We start from the raw sequence: 17,995 nt of genomic DNA, 5'->3' as shown, positions 1-17,995 counted from the left end.
GCTAGAAAATTAACTTCTGTCGTATGCAATAGATGAATGTGTGCCCAACTGCCCACATATTTGAGATAGGAAATTTAGAAAGAGTAAATTAGAAATTAGACAAGTTATTTTTAAATAGGTATAACATTAAAGCTGTTGTGTGATATTTATATAATAATTGATAGAAAAGATTTATTGTATCTATGTACTCTTGTATGTATGATATTATATTCTACATATAAAAAAATATTTAAAAAATGTCATATCTAGAAAGTATTTATCGTTAAAATAAGTTACTCGTGTGGATATAGAATATTTTTATATTCTAACAATAGCTCTTAATAATTGGAAAAGGTATTTATAGAAAATAGAACAATTGTGATGGGTTGTGTTGAGCCAACTTCGCCTAGATATTTTATCTTTTATTATTTTTACAGATATATTTTTATTAAAGTTTCATGTTTATTATAACTCTAATAATTCTAATTAGGCAGAGGGAACCTAGTGTTAAGACACTGCGTTCCATAACTTCCTAACGTCCTTAACGCCGAAATCAGATAAAATATTGACACTATTGTTTAGTTATATTTTTGTATTACAAAACACTTACATAATATAAGTATTTTTTTTTTAAATACAGAAACAGTTTAAATCTAATGAATAAATACAAAAATACATTTTATCATTTTAATTATATAACAATCTACATAACAGGCTTTAGTTTAGTCCTAACATTACTGGGATGCCTCTCTTAAACCTTTTTCGACGTTTGCATAACAACAATGCAATTTAAGATTAGGATCTGTCCAATCTCTTTCAGATTTGTCGAACCAAATGTATTTTCCTTTCAGTGATTGATCAGCGTCCAATGCTAAATAAACAGGAGCGACACTTGATTCTTCCATTGTCAAATCACCAGCATTATTTGTCATGCTTGTTTTAACAAAACCTGGATGTAAGGAATTGATAGATATTCCTCTTCCTAATTCCTTTTGTTGCAGTCTCGTTATAGCACATAAGGCAACTTTAGATATTCTATAAGCGAGTAATGGCATTTCTTCAAAATCAGCCTCGTTCAAAGTATTATTCTTCACGGACTCTAAGAACCAATTTACGAAGGCGTTCACATCATCTGCAGTTATATCATCTTTAGTTAAGCGATCGATCCAGTACTTATTTCTTAAATTAGATATATGACCACAATCACTAGACACGTTGACAACACGCGCGTTATCTTTCAAAATAGGGAATATATGCTTTTGAACATTGAAAATACTGAAATAATTAATATTGATGACATATTTAGAATCATCATAGGTTGTTTCAGTAAAATTTGATGTTATAACACCTGCATTATTAATTAGAATATCGAGCCCTCCGTGTTGTTGTTTCAAATAAACTGCAAATTCTTGTACACTGTTCTCATCAGTCACGTCGAGTTGATGAAATACCGGATTATAGCCTTTTTTCTTTAAGTTATCTACTGCATCTTGTCCACGTTTCACATCTCGTGCTGTGAGGTAAACTACTCCAACTCCTCGTCTGCATAATTCTTCAACAATTGCATATCCAATTCCTTTATTAGAACCTGTCACTACTGCCACCTTATCCGCCATGGTTGTCTTATTTGTTATAACTGATCAACCGACGATTATAACGTGCCTTATAAATGTATTATTTTTGATAAGGCAAGATAATTGCGTAATAATAACTTTCACGTCTTTTGTACATGCGTTGTTTGTGTGATTACATCTTTGTGTTGATTATATAATAAAATAGTGTAATGTTTTTCAAAATATACGAAAAATATTTGTATCCTATCTATATATATAAAAGGACTTGTCCTCACTGACTGAGATAAGATGCAAGCACAGCTGTAACCGCTGTGCGTAAAAACGTGAAATTTGGGCAGATGTTTACTTTCGTAATCTGGACATCCACTAAGAAGGGATTTTGAAAAATTTTAACCCTAAAGGGGCGAAATAGGGGTTGAAGATTTGTATGGAAAAAAAATTAAAACGGCACCGATACTTATAAAATTTGAAATTTAGATTTTTAAAAGTATTTAATTGAACACGTGTTTTATCGTTTTCTAGAATTCTCCCCCTAAGGGTGAAAATAAGGGGTTAAAAGTTTCTATGGAAAAATTCTTAAATCGCCACCGATTTTTATAAAATTTGAAATTTAGACTCTTAAAAATATTTCATTGAACACATGTTTCATGGGTTATTAGAATTCATCCCTAAATACGCGAGTGAAGCTGCGCGCGTCCGCTAGTAGTAAATAATTGTAGAGATCAAATATGTAGCGGGATTTGAACCTGCGGCTCTTGGGGTAAGTATTTAACTTAGAATAGATCACGAAATTTTATTATTTTAGCTTAAAATTATATTATTTTTTAGCTTAAAAAATCTCATACATACATTCACATACAAGAGTACCTATTCTTTAATCAATGGAAGCTATCATCAGGAGCAGTTAATATCAACACAGTGTAATCTTGTTGGCGGCCAGCAGCATACAGTAGTAAATTACGCCTTATCTACAGTTCAGCACGCATTGCTTCGCAGATTATAATATAATCTTGTACTTCGTTTATACTTTATAGTGTAGAGGATTGCAATTATTGCTTGCGGCTTCGCCCGCTTGGACTACATAATTGTTTTCTTGTTCTAATAATATTACCATTTTAATACATTAGAAACTAAAATTCCAGCTAATTTAATGAAATAATTAATTGGTAGCGGTTTCGTCCAAATAAATGACATTAAATGTGCATACTAAACTGTATTTACGTAGCCGTTTTCTAAGCTGTTTATGAGATTAGCGTGCACAAACGCACAGACAAACCGACAAACATACAAATTTAAAAATCAATCAATAATAGATTTTCGTATATATCTCCAATGTACAAAACGCGATCACTCTCAATTTTCTTATATGTATATATAGATTATATATGACTAGTTTCTACCTGTGGCTTTCCCCGTGTGGTCAAATGGAAATAACAACGAGTTGTATATGATAGGTACAACATATTCTAAGTGCCGAGGGTACTTTGACCGCAGGCCGATATAGTGGGTTTCATAGAAGCGATAGCTTTCCTCCAAAATGAACTCTACCTCAATCCGAATTGAAAATAACATTTTTATTTTCATTTTCAACCAAAAAAATTTTCAAATTTATAATATAATATTGATATTTAAATTGTCAATTAGGCTATGTACTGTTAATTTATAAAAAAACTCGTTATTCATAGTGCAAAATTAAAACTATTTTAGAGAAGTCGATAGTTGTGGATTTAAATCATAATATTAATGAAATTGGTAAAATATTTGTATTCATAATGTTATCTATATTATCATATTTGGCTAAATAAAGATTGCACGATTATTTTAAATGAAAATAAAAAGTGTTTTTTAAATCAGCTTCACGCAGCATCCCGCACACAGCAGGGTACGCAAAGAGAAACTTGTGTTAAGATTCCGTTCCCCACTTTCCGCCGAATACTGGAGGCATTGCGTGTTGAGACGAACCAGAGCGAAGAAATGAAAATATACATTTAAACAAATATTTTATTTCCTCGAATGGGGATCGAACCCACAACCAGCCGGTTTTGCAACACACTTTGAGCCCCTGCGCCACGACTGGCCTAAGTGTTTTTCATCTTTAACAATGTCACTACCATTTTTAGTTTTAATTTATAGATATGAACTAAAAGATAAATAATTTGTCTAACTAATAGATCGAACAGAATAGAAAAATTATATATTTTAAAATACAAAATCCCTCAATAGAATATGAATCTACTACCATACCATTCAAACACTTAATGCACTTCGATGACCAACTAAATTACACCCTTAATTGATTATAATGTGCTAATACCGTTCTAAATAGGACGCCTGAGGCAGAGCTGAGTAATTTCGTAGTCTTGCATTGTTGCCACAATTAATTGAAATAGGCCAATACTGGCCACTACTACAAAACTGAGCTACAATAAACCCTATAACTATACAAATAAGGTATACACAAATTTCATTCAGTCTATTCAATTTGAAATGCAATAGCATTATAGGCTTAATGTAGTAAGAAATAAGGGTTATACGTTTGTATTATGTATATATGTATAGCCCGATTAGTCCTCTTTAAGACGCCGGCACCGCTATTATGGAGTCTTAGTGATTATAGATCTTTGATTGGTTTGTGTATATCTCTGGGCTATACCCAATGGTTATCTGATAGTCCTAGGCCTGGGATAAATGGGTATATTCCATTCGTTTGATTAATTTCTGTTTTAAATTAAGTCTACCCACTTTCTGTAGTCCAAGATCAGAGATAAAACGATATCGACGATGATTCACTTGCTCTGGTTCACCTGCTCTAGTGGCTCAGGGCGGCGTTGAGTTTCGCCACTCAACACGTAATGCTTCCAGAACTCGGCGGAAAGTTGGGAACGGAAGTGTCTTAATGGGAACGGAGTGTCCTAACACTACGTGCGGTGTGAAGCTAAAAAAAGTTGAGGCACTATTTTAATCTTCAAATAACTAAAAATACTCTACAATATTTATATATATATAAAATGAACCATAATTTCTATTTTCCTAAAAGACATTACTAAAATATCTAGCTATAATGACCATAAAATATGAAATAGTCCAAAAAAATGAATAGGGTAATTAATTAGTAAGATCCTTGTTTTAGTGGAGATGTTGGGGAAAATTGCTGTGTAATTTAAGTATACGTTAAATAAACTTGATCTTGTTTTAGATTTGACTAAAATTAAGTAGTACTCGAGTAATAGTCTAGTAATCGTAATAAATAACAGCATCTAACACTAAAGGCAATGGTTGTGGATTCGATTTTCACTCCAAGAAATGGGAAACAAGAAGAGCATAGGGTGCCGTCACTCAACACACAATGTCTTGAAAATTTGGTAATGGAGCATCGTAAAATTAAGTTTTTACCCAGGCCTAATCTTCGTTACCATTTTCATCACAAATTTAATTTCGTTTTTGGTAAAAAGTAAATGAGAAAGCAAGAATCATTACTTCATAGTATATTTTCTTTTACACAAAAACAAAACAAAACAGCTTTACCAACTCTAAAACAAATTTTAAACGTTTGGCGAAGAAATTTAAATGGCACTTCTGTTGCCACTCGCCGAGATTTTTTTCACAACATTAGACTGATCTATTCAACAAACTCTTAGTAAATCCATGGAACTATATCAGCGGAGTTGAATTTTCCGCTTCGGCGGTTATTGGAGGACTTTTCGCAATTTATGTCGACTGTTTAAAACTAGGTTTTTTGGCTTTTGGCTTTAAACTTTCAATCGTTTATTCATTCATTCATTATTAGTTCAGGCATTAGCCTTGTTTTTTATAAGCTCCAGACGCAACGGCTCCCGAATTCGGCAGAAAGTCGGAAACGGAGTGTCTTAACACTAGGATCCCTCTGCCTACCCTCCTGTGTGCGGGATACAGCGTGAAGCTGATGATGAGTTCCAGTGCCGTAAAGCGGTCAATAGCAACAGGCAGACCCTTAATATTTTTTGTTCCACAACATTTAACTGATCTATTCCACAAACTTCAAACAAATCGAAAGCTTTAACTACATCAGCGAAGTCGAATTTTCCACACGAACGGTTATGGGAAGACTTATCAGAATTTATGCGGACCGTCTGAAGGCTAGGTTTACTGTTTTCTTTGAAAGATTATTTGAAATATTTAATTGAATATTGAAATTTTGTTTAGTTCTAAGGTTCCGTAGGATTTGGCTATGTGTCAAAAACATTCATCTCAAGATTGTGGAGGAAGGGTAGAATAGAGATATAAATCTGAAATTAATATCAAATATTTAAGGTCTACGGAGAACAAAAAAGAAATGAAGCTTCTAAGTCAATGTAATTAATATATACTCGAGCATTTATACGTTGCTATTACAGAACCATTACAAAATTATATTTGAAAATCATTTTTAATTAAATAATAAAAATATATACAGTTTCCCTTTGAACTACAATCCGGAAAGAAATATCTCTCTCTCTCTTCGTATGCAAGCTCGACTCGCGCTTGACTGTTTTTTTTCTGATGTCTATATTCAAAGATGTTATAGTATCAAAATCATATTCGTTCTCCGTTTCTACTCTTCCATAATTAATATTATTATTAATATTTAATAAAACTTTACTGAAATTACATTAAATTGACGAATCAAACTCTAAAAGTTTATATAAACTCTAAATACTTCGCAATCACATTTCGTTATTTGTTTTGAATTTTCACTTTATCTAACAACGGCTGTAGGTCGCCGATAAGGGAATAAACATTTAGCGAGAAATATCTTAAAACTTTTTGGCACTGTCTTTTTTCGTTTCGTTTGTTCGTCTTATAATATTTATAGACTTATATAGATTGTATAGGTAATTTGCAGACAGTATTTTTAAACGAAATCAATCAATATTATTGAATTATTATATCAGTATATGTCGACACGAAAACGTATTGTTTAAGAGAAGCGTTCAGTTTTTTGTAAGAAAATCTTAAAATGTTATTACTGTAAGTAAGATCAAATATTATGTTTCCCCTACAAAATATTGCACCTTTTTTGAAGCATGAACCCAAAAAAAAAGTAGTGTACGTGTAGTGTTGAGAGTTAAGTCACTCAGTTACCTTATAGATTCGATCAAATTCAACTTTAAACTCAAATTCAACTTATAAGAACATAGCGTTTACAGTTCGACGTGATTAAAAGTAAATCTATAAAACAGTTTTAGTTTTAGTATAAGCTTAAAAAGTTTTTTAAGCACTAGAACTATAGAATAATACTCTTGGAAACGTACGAGGTATACTATAAATGTACGTATTGGTTCAAAAGGTCTAAAATATCGCGTGACTCACGAGTGGCGGCTAACGAAGCTCTTTGTTGCATCTGTCGAATAAGTTGGGATGTCATTATTTTAGGATTTAGTCCATTTTTTTTGTTTCATTGAATTGAAATCTATAAACCTGGGAACCTAATGTTACGATACCCGTTACCCACTTTCCATCAAGTTCTGAAGGTATTGCGTGCTAATTAATTGCGGAAATGAAAATAATAAATATTTCATTTGCTCGAGTGGAAATCGAACTCACAACTCGCATTCACAGTCGGTCGCTTGTGCCCTTAGAAAACAACTGGCCTCTATCAGCATATAGTCAGATAAAAAAAATTAACAATTTTTTTTTATTGATTAGGCAAAATCTATATGTTTTGTAGGCATAATTGGTAAATTTACTGAAAGTTCACATCAAAATTAGTAAATTTTCAAAACTCCCTCCTAGTAGTTTTTGACCTGACGTTCGAACTTTGACTTTACAACCTGAAGCTGTGGTTCATCATCAAGGAGTTACATATCAGTATACTATATCTACAAACAGTATCTATAGATTACTGATAACCTAACAAAGCAATCTGTGCCCACATTAGAATCGCTACAATTGTAATTGTCATTAACCCATCTTCAATTACCCTGTATAATTAATGAACGATTTCTACTAATTATAACTAAATATATATCTAGTTATATAGCAGTACACTTTGAAATATAAGACGATTTGTGAATTATATATTAGACTAGCGGACGCGCGCAGCTTCGCTAGCTTATTTAGGGGTGAATTCTAATAAACCATGAAACATGTGTTCAATGAAATATTTTTAAGAGTCTAAATTAAAAATTTTATAAAAATCGGTGGCGATTTGAAGATTTTTCCATAAAAACCTTATTTGCATCCTTAGGGGGTGAATTCTAGAAAACCATGAAACACATGTTCAATTAAATACTTTTAAAAATCTAAATTTCAAATTTTATAAAAATCGGTGCTAAATTTAAATTTTTTTCCATACAAACTTTCAACCCCTATTTCACCCCTTTAGAGTAAAAATTTTTCAAAATCCCTTCTTAGTGGATGTCCAGATTACGAAAGTAAACATCTGTCCAAATTTCACGTTTCTACGCACAGCGGTTACGGCTGTGCGTGCGTCTTACCTCAGTCAGTGAGGACAAGTCCTTTTATATATATAGATAACTTTGAGAATATTTGATAACATTGACAGGTTAGGTGATATAATGCAATATTCAGGCAGAAACATTGTAATATCTTGAATACGGACAGACGTAGATGTAGACAACGTTGATATTATATAAGAAAATATGAGTTTATATACCTATTCGTAATCTATATTCTTTAATACATTCCTATTCTTACCTTAAAAAAGTAGTGTTTGTCCTACATTCACATCCATTATTATTTCAGATATGAAATACTTGTAAATATACGTGTATATAATAAAATTCCGCAGTGTATTTTAGGTTTTCCACTTCCAAAATTTAAAATATCTTTAAAAAAAATTCTAACAAGTAAAGTTTATTACACTGTTCAAGAATATTAAGAGGATAAGCATGTATCGAATTAATGTCTATTGAATGTAATGCGGGATAGCTGCCAACTAATGTAATAGATTGTGATTGTACCATTGATTTTGAAAAGAGCAACTGTTGAGTTTCTTGCCGGCTCTTCTCAGCAGAACTGCCTTCCTAACCGGTGGTAGCTTTTTGTTCATATGTTCATTCGACGATTCAAAAGTGCTTATAATAATAGCCTATTTGAATAAAGAATATTTTGAATTTGAATTTGAATATCAGCCTATGTTTAGATTATGCAATACCAAAATACGATAGAGTCTATGCCAAATGTAAACGTTACCAACAAATCCATACTAAGATATCTGATATATGCAGTGTAGACGCCTTTGAAACTACTGTTACAGAATCTTGTAGAGAGGGAGTCAGTACCAGCCAGACCTTCGCTATGGTATAAAATACCGGTAATACCGGTAAGTAATATCAGGGAATATAAATTGGGATTTTGGTTACTTTTCAACGTGTATAAAATAGTATCTGACTTTCATTCTAAGCTCAAGATTTATTTTCTTGGAAATAATATTAGAAATGACATTATCGATTGCCAAACACTGTATTGTTTTTTACATGCCTAGTAAAAGACTCGTATTAAGATAATACAGCGCAGGATTCTTTATATAAGAAGCTGGTCCAAATTTTCTGCAAAACGATAGAAAACGATTCAATGTTTTGTTACTAAAAAAAAATTCTCTGTCGCTCATTTTATAGATTCGAGGATGTTTTTTTACGTGTTTGTAACTTGAAATTAACGAAATACTCTTTAATTTAAGGGTCAAAGGGACCCCCCCAAACTACTGGGGTAGTGGGTAATAAGTCAAACATTCAAATTTTAAGCTCCATTGTATGTACAATGTACATATTAAAATTGTATATCTCCTAAAACTTAAAATTATAATAACAGTTTGACCTTGACTACCAAAACTGGAAAAGGTCTTTAACAGGCACAATACATAACGCCGGCTTCGCCTCATTACCTCTCACGGGATTAATATCTGACAAGTTTGGTAGGAAAGTGGCTCCGGCGTTAGCTTCCTTGATGAATGGCCTGTGTGGAGTAGTGCGGTCATTTTGTAAGAGCTAAGGGATGTTTTTGGGTTTCTGGAGGCTGCGATAGGAGAACGCGCGTATGTTATGTATGAACAAATGAATTTGAAAATGAAAAACTAGTATTTTTTTTTTTTTATTTCGCACAGCAATGTGGCTCACCTAGTGTTAAGACACTCCGTGCTATCATAATATTTTTTGTGTATGAGTTGTGGATTTAATAACCACGGAGAATATTTATTTTTAAAAGAAATTTCTATGTTCTTAATAAGATATAGCGAGGACGAAGAACTATTTTGATTTTCTTGCCCCGGTGACAAGATTTAGACTAGCGTCGAAGTCGTAGTGCGTAAGTAAATAATACAATGTCTTAAAAAAAACCAAACCCCCCCATCTTTTACGAACGGAATAAATTGATATAATATTTATATAATATAGCACCATAAATATTATTTCAGTTATGGAACTCATTTCACCGAAGGGTCGTGTGTTCGGGAACACCCTCATTAATTTTGTCTACGTTTTTGGTCTCGTGATTGTTGCGGGGCTCGCGTGGTTGTTACAAAATTGGAGATACATGCCCCGAATAATATATGTAGCGGTGCTATTCGTTTCATTTTACCTGTATACGGTAAACGAGTCTTCGATGGTTGCTTAGGAAAGGAAAACATTAAGATGCTATTAAAAAAATTCTAGAAAGCCGCAAAAATAAATAACTTAATGATATCTGATGCCACGCAAGTTTTGCTGAAACAAGAAAAAATTGATATTTGGAAATGAAGTGAGACTTCGTCATTTTTGGTAGTTTAATTTCCTGTAATCTACTTTTATTATATATTTATTAGCAATTTACAAAATAGTTTATAATTACATAACTTTTTCTTTGTGATTGAATTAAAGCAATTTCCATGTACAGACGATTAGTTACGATTTTTTATAAGTATAGAGTATACATATATATGTAAGCCTTGTATGTTATGTACGTGGACAAGTATGTGTGCTCTGCCTAACATATATATTGTGGCACTTAAAAAGAACGACACTGGCTGGAGATACAAGCCTGCTTGTCAATTTTAAAATTTTACTTTTTCATTGTCTGAAACTACAAAATATTGGAAGTAAAAACCTTTAATTGTCGATTTTTTTATTTTAGGTTTGTAGATAACAATTTACGATGTGTAAATATTAGATTGTTGTTTATTAAAATGTTTAATATTATAATAACATTAAATTTTTCTATTTTATATAAACATATACATTTATATAAACATAACAACAATTGTGTGTTATTTACTCCGGTATCATCCAACATATTACACGTATATACATATTTTTTCAGAAAAATAAAAAAAAAAACCTGACGTTTAGTTTGATATCTCTCTCAAAAGTTCCTAATAACGATCGCGTACACTTCAGTGTACATACTCGTACGTATCTCAAGTGTTTCCAACGAACACGAGGCAATTTCTTCCCGCTATATGCTCCTGTGCTGGAAGGGTGGAATCTACTTTGGCTCCATTAACACCCTTATTGGTAAATATCAAATCTTATTACCGAAATACTCTTTAATATGTGAATAAGATTATTTTTTTCATGGTTAAAACGAAATGTGGTATACTTACTAAATATTCGAAGCCTGCTGTTGTTATTTTTATGTTGTTTTTAGATGTACGTGAGGTAGAATTTAGTTTTTTAAAATTAAGTTCTTCTGTATCCTGCATCCTGCTTATAGTAGGGAAGAAAGAGATAAATTAAAGATAAAGCAGGTTTAAGAGGAAAATTTTTGCCTGAGATTTGCGACACTTACAGCAGACAAACTAAGTGTAGGCTTAAGGAGCTCCCTCAAAATGCACATCCGCATTAACACTTACCTGCACTGTCTGACCTCGTCTTAACACAGATGCGAATTTAAAGAAAAATACAGTAATGAATTGATATAGTTCTAAAAAAATAGTTATAGATAGGTGGGTCCTGAAAATAAAGAAAATATGTACTATTATAGATGACTAGCGGCCCGCTCGCGGTTACACCCGCGTGAACTATGTTATTATTAATTTCTGTCTCCATGGCTACGTCCTAGTGACGTCTGTGCAAAATTTGAGACTTCTAGCATTTGTAGTAACGAAGTTTCATACAAACTTTCGACCCCAAAAACAACCCCTTAGAAGTCGAATATTGCAAATTCCCGTCTTAGCGAGCACCTACGTCCTATAAGTAACTCCTATGCAAAATTTCAGTTTCCTAGCACATGTAGTTTCTGAGATTTCGTGATGAGTGAGTGACCTTTCGATTTTATATATATAGATATAAGTAAGTATGTACTCAAATTTCAGATTACTACAATAATATTAAAAAAATATATACAATACACAAAGAAGAATATGAAGAGAAAGGAAATTTTAGGTGACGTATATTACAGGTGATAATAAATGTATGAAAACACATAAATACGAATAACAACCCGTGTTCTTGGGAAAGTCAAATTTAATGATTGTCAAAGTTACCGATGCTCGCTGTCGTCACATTTTTCCTTACATCTCTTAATATGGCCTGAAGCTTTGAACTGAGAGAGATATAATATATGTAGGTGTATTTTTTTAAGTAATATATTTCTTTTCTCAGTCTGGACTAATAATTTAAGAAATGTTAAAATTTCTTTAGTTATTTTAGTATTTCTATTAATAATTTTATAGAGACTCTCATTAAATTTTATAAAGACATTGTTTTGTCACGCATTGTTTTAACAAAAGTAAAAAATTGAAATAATTTTTATATTACAATTAGTTTTGTATTTACTTTAACGATTTACTTCTTAAATAATTAATAAAACGTGAATGGGAACCGAATCCAAGACTTTCATTCCCAAACTTATGTCACTAACATTACATAATATTTTACATCATACAAAACTTAAATTTTTCCTTTAATTATTACTTTTAAACACTTTTAAAAAAAAACCTCTTTTTCTCAGCTTTTATTTACTCGGAGGTTTAACTTTTAACTTGAGCCAAACAAAAGAACCTAATATAATGTCGCCTGTTGCTTCATAAAGCCTTTCCTGACACTTATTCAATGGTGACGCCTTTATACCAATTTTATATAATTTACATAAATATTCCTTTTTCCAGTTTGTTATTTCATTAATTAACATTTCCTCATGAAATAAATAATTTTACAGTATTAAATGATGTAATTACATTTCTAATTATAGCGCTTTGTCACTATTTCTCTTGTAAAATATGTATACAATATAAATCCTTTTAATAAATTGTTGAGTTCCTCCATTCAACACGCAATGCCTCGAAAATTCGGTGGGAAGTGAAGAACGAAATGTCCTAAGGTTCCCTTTGCCTAACCTGCTATATACGGGATAAATAAATAGTGTATATAAGTTATCCTTTTTTATTGTACCTCCTAAAGCAACCGCTTTGTGCGAGAAATCAACACCTCGCTTTACCTCGTTGCCAGAACGTGGAAAGGAAAATATTAAATGTTTGATTTCCTCAGGTAGGAATCGAACCCACCACTACAGTCGCACACTTGTAACCCTGCGTCCCGATTAACAAACATAATTATATACGTTAAGAAGTGCGCCGACCACCGCCGCGTGAGGTCGTGTGCTGGACCGCGCCGCCGCGCCGCCGCGCCGCTGTTGTAGTGACGACAAATACTTACTTTTATTATGATATACACGAGAAAGTAATTTTACAGTTGTACAAAAATATGAGTAACTTTTACACAGTCGTGGTAGTTGAGTAAACATTGAAGTGCCGACCGCCGCAGTTCGTGTGAAAATTACATACTTCGAAGTGATAAGTGTTAAAAGCGGGTATTACTAGAAATTTTTGCGACCATATGTTTTCACTTATTCTTGTACCTTGGACTTTTGATTATTATTATAATACGCAAGAATGAACTCCACGAACCAAAAATGTTCCAGCTGCACAAAAAAAATATTAAAAAAAGAATTTCTGAAATGCATAACATGTAAGGAAGTATATGATTTGGAATGTGCGAATGTTAGCCAAAAAAATTTTGGCTTAATGGATCATAAAGAACAATGGAAGTGTCCAGACTGCTCAAATAGAGGGCTTAAAGTAGGAAACATAAGTACGCCAACATTTACTACAGAAATTAGGAATGTAACTCATCGAGCAAGAACTACTCGGGTAAATAGCCCAAGTACAAGCCAGAAGGACCCTGACCATAACATGATGGAAGAGTTAAAATTTTATATGGCAAACTTAATTCGAAACAGCATGGACAGCGTCACAGAGGCCATAAATGGTCTCACAAACACCATACGGGATCAGAATATTCGTATCGAGCAATTAGAGGCAAGAGTTTGTTTACTCGAAAATAAAAAGGAGCAATCGTGTGATATCACTGCTCTCGAAAGTATCATAGAACAACTTAAAGGAGATATTTCTGATCGGGATCAGCGTATGTTATCTAATGACGTCGAAGTAGCAGGATGCCCGGAAACGCCCGCGGAGAACTGTGTTCACCTCATCCTCTCCGTTGCAAAAAAAATAGGCGTAGATCTAGATGAAAAAGATATTGTTAGTGCTCATCGGGCTGGTCCGGAGAGGTCGACCAGTGCAAATTCAGCAAATAGCGGCGGGCGCGCGCGGCCACGCCCTCTAGTCGTGTGTCTCGCTCGCAGAGCTCTGCGCGATGCAATGCTGCGCGCAGCTCGCGTGAGACGCAATCTTACGACGGAGGGCCTAAACCTACCTGGACAGACAAACTCCATATATGTTAACGAACGGCTTACAAAACACAATCGGCTCATATTTTATAAAGCGCGCTCTTTGGCTCGCGAGCATCAATACAAATATGTGTGGACTAGAGATGGAAAGATTTTTGTATGTCAGGCTCAGGGGAAGTTAAGACATCGCTTGCGCACAGAAGAGGATATTCTTAGGGTTTTTGATAAAAATTGTGTTGGATCATAAACTTAGCCAAAATTATTTAATTGTTATATGTTTAAACTTTTTTATTCATTATGTTTACATGTTTAAGTTAATTGTTTTTAAGTTAAGTTTTCCGTTCATTATATCATCAAATTCATATCAAGTATATTTTCCATTCACACACAATACCACACACCACATTCATAACTACACAATAAAATTTTCTAAATATGTGCATATATACACTGTTCTACTTTGCCTACTGACGTTTTATTTTTTCCTTTGTTTCTGGACAATTTTAATTATATTTTGGAAATATTTTTGCAATGACTAGTGGCAGAAAATATCTTTTGCGACTAGGGCTGCTAAATGCAAGATCTCTCAATACTGGTACTGATGAACTATTTGTAACTGTACAAAAATACACCCCTGACATTTTAGCTATCAATGAGACCTGGCTGAAAGCTGATGAAGAGAGTCTGGCACCAGTGTTGCCCGACTACAAGTTTCTACATAAAGCTCGTCAAGGTAAGAAAGGTGGAGGTGTAGGTTTCTATATTAGACAAGGCATAAATTTTCATACACATCCTCATCCGGATTCAATACTTGAACAATTTTGGCTAGAAGTTCGACTGTCAGGAGTCGTTTTGGCAATTGGCACTGCATACAGACCCGAAACTGTGAAAGTCAGTGATGCATTGGATGGTATAAGTGAATCGTTAAACGTCATGGCCCACTGTGACCATACTTGTATTCTAGGCGATCTGAATATCGACATCAATCGAACGGAGACTAGCATTGCAAGAGAATTAGGGGATTTTTGTAAGCAACATAACCTAGGGCAGCTAGTTAAAGAACCAACGAGAATAACTGAAACATCAAGAACCATCTTAGACGTAGTAATGACAGATATCATATCAAGATGTCGTGGGGTTCAAGTTGTACATAATCCATGTCTTAGTGACCATGCTATGATATTAGTCGATCTTGATATAAAAAAGCCGAATCTAATTAGACAAATTAAATTTAAACGTAAACTTAGCGACATAAACTTGGAACAGTTTAAATACGATTTAAAATCTATTCCTTGGCATTTAATTACCGCATCTAATAATGTCGATATTATGGTGGAAATGTTCAATAATTACTTGTTATGCTTATTTGACATCCACGCACCAATGCAAAAAGTTATATGTAAAAATACACCAAAACCATGGATCACAAACATGATTAAATTTATGATGACTCTACGTGACAAAGCTCTAGTGAAAGCACACGCGAAGAAAAATGATTCATCGATAAAATACTATCGCGACTTAAAAAATCTTGTTACCTCTGCAACAGATAGGGAAAAGAGAGCCTTTATTAATAGTTATATAAATGACACATTGCATCAGCCAATGATAATGTGGCACAACTTAAAAAATACAGTGATGCCTAACAAAAATGCAATAATTAATATTCCTGATCACATTAATGACCCGGATAAAATCAATGCTCATTTTCTCGATCTTCCACCTATTAATGACTGTGATATAGAAGGGGCAGGTGTTCCTGCAATTAATTCCAGCGCACTGTTCAATATAAAAACAACAACACAATCAGAGGTACTTAAAATAATAAATAACATTAAAACTAAGGCAATAGGTCATGATGATTTAAATATAGAAATGATAAAACTCACCTTAGATGTCACTTTGCCTATTATCACTGATATCATCAACAAATCGATAGAAACTCTAGCGTACCCAACATCTTGGAAACGTGCTCTGATCAGGCCTATTCCTAAAAAGCACTGTGTTGAACAGCTTAAAGACCTTCGCCCAATATCAATCCTACCTGTTTTGTCAAAGGTTCTAGAAAGAACAATACTGAATCAAATGTTAACCTTTTTAGATGCCAACAATATTGTACCTAAATTTCAATCCGGATTTCGCAGATGCCATGGCACCGAAACAGCCCTTCTAAATATTACTGACGATATAAGCGAAGCTTCAGACAAGGGTCTGAGTACAATTATGATCCTGCTGGACTATTCACGCGCTTTTGACTGCCTCCTCCCAGAGCTACTCTTAGGCAAGTTGGAATGCTATGGTTTTTCAAAGGAAACCTGCCAGTGGTTTAGGACATTTTTATTAAATAGAGAACAAATGGTCGTTACTGATGGTAATGACGGGCAAAGAAGATATTCTGCTTTGACAACAGTTCAGCGTGGGGTACCCCAAGGGTCCTTATTAAGTCCTATACTATTTTCGTTATTCACAGCAGATCTACCAAACCACATACATTTCTGCAAACACCATCTGTATGCTGACGATACCCAACTATATTACTCTTTTAAAGTTGAAGATACCAAGAATGCCATCCAGAACATAAATGAGGATTTGAAGCGCATATCCAATTGGTCAACAAAAAATTCACTATTCCTAAATCCATCTAAGTCACAATTGCTACTATTGGGCACTAAGAAGCAAGTGGAAAGGCTTACAACAGTTAGAGGAAAGATAAAAATTAACGACACGGCGATTGAACTCGTGAAAACCGCTCGCAACCTTGGCTTAATAATAGATCCTCAACAGAAGTACATCGAGCACATCAACACCAAGATTAGCAATGCATTTTTTAAACTTAAAACCTTGTATAAAATCAGATCCTATATAAGAGAGGACCTTCGACTCAAACTTGTGGATTCACTTGTCCTTTCCCTCTTTAATTATTGCAGTTCTGTCTTCAGTACTAGAATAAACTCGTACACGCTAAAGGCTATTCAACGGGTTCAAAACGCTTGTATCAGGTTTTGCTATAACGTGCCACGAAGAGAACACATAACACCCTATCTAAACCGCAAGGGTATACTAAATATGAGTGCAAGAATGGAGGTGCAATACGCGTCTCTTATTCAAAGGGTTCTGTGGAATAAAAAGCCACAGTACTTATTTGAAAAGCTCACCTGGGCTAGTGATGGTAACAGAAGCCTTCGGCCAGTTAACCGGAACCTATTGAATATACCCCCACATTACACATCCCGCTATCGCGGATGTTTTAAGTTTTCTGCAGCAAGAATTTGGAATGACCTACCGCCTCCCCTAAGAGTTAAAATTAGTGCAGCTAATTTTAAGAATAAATACAAAAGCGCACTACTAAAACGGCAACTTGATGCAGAAAATCATAACACGGATAAAAAGAGCTTAAAATATTATTTCTAGGCCTGAAATTTCAAATTAGTGTACTAGTATTATTGATGTATGATTTATTCTCCTTATTAAAACTTATTTATTTATTCCAAACCGGATGTAAAGGTGTATATAGGCACAAATAAGAACACACACACACACACGCACGCACACACACACACACACGCACACACAAACACACACACACACTCACGCACATACACACACGCACACACCCATGAACGGATACCTTAATTCTATTCTTATTATTTTTCTTTTTTGTGAGAGTCTGTTTGTCCGTGATCCAAGGTGTAACTGAAAAACAGCGATGCTTGAGAGTAAAAACTCAAGCATCATTTAGCTGAGTTATACCTTTTGCCATAATGTTCTTTTGTTAAATTGTTAATTTGTTTGTTAAA

The 17,995-nt window shown here is 33.7% G+C and overlaps 1 protein-coding gene across 1 annotated transcript; it reads right to left on the bottom strand.

Annotated features, from left to right (window-relative positions):
* Positions 1-646: 646 nt before the first annotated feature.
* On the bottom strand, positions 647-1,605 carry LOC146539648 (carbonyl reductase [NADPH] 3-like). Its single transcript, XM_085184996.1, has one exon. The coding sequence runs from the start codon at positions 1,593-1,595 to the stop codon at positions 714-716; it is 882 nt and encodes a 293-aa protein (XP_085041122.1). The 5' UTR covers positions 1,596-1,605; the 3' UTR covers positions 647-713.
* Positions 1,606-17,995: the final 16,390 nt, after the last annotated feature.

The sequence above is a fragment of the Heliconius melpomene genome, chromosome 4, assembly GCF_056956725.1.
Source record: "Heliconius melpomene rosina isolate 202511_hmr_F chromosome 4, ASM5695672v1, whole genome shotgun sequence".
Lineage (NCBI taxonomy): Eukaryota > Metazoa > Arthropoda > Insecta > Lepidoptera > Nymphalidae > Heliconius > Heliconius melpomene.
This window is presented reverse-complemented; position numbering and strand designations above follow the sequence as displayed.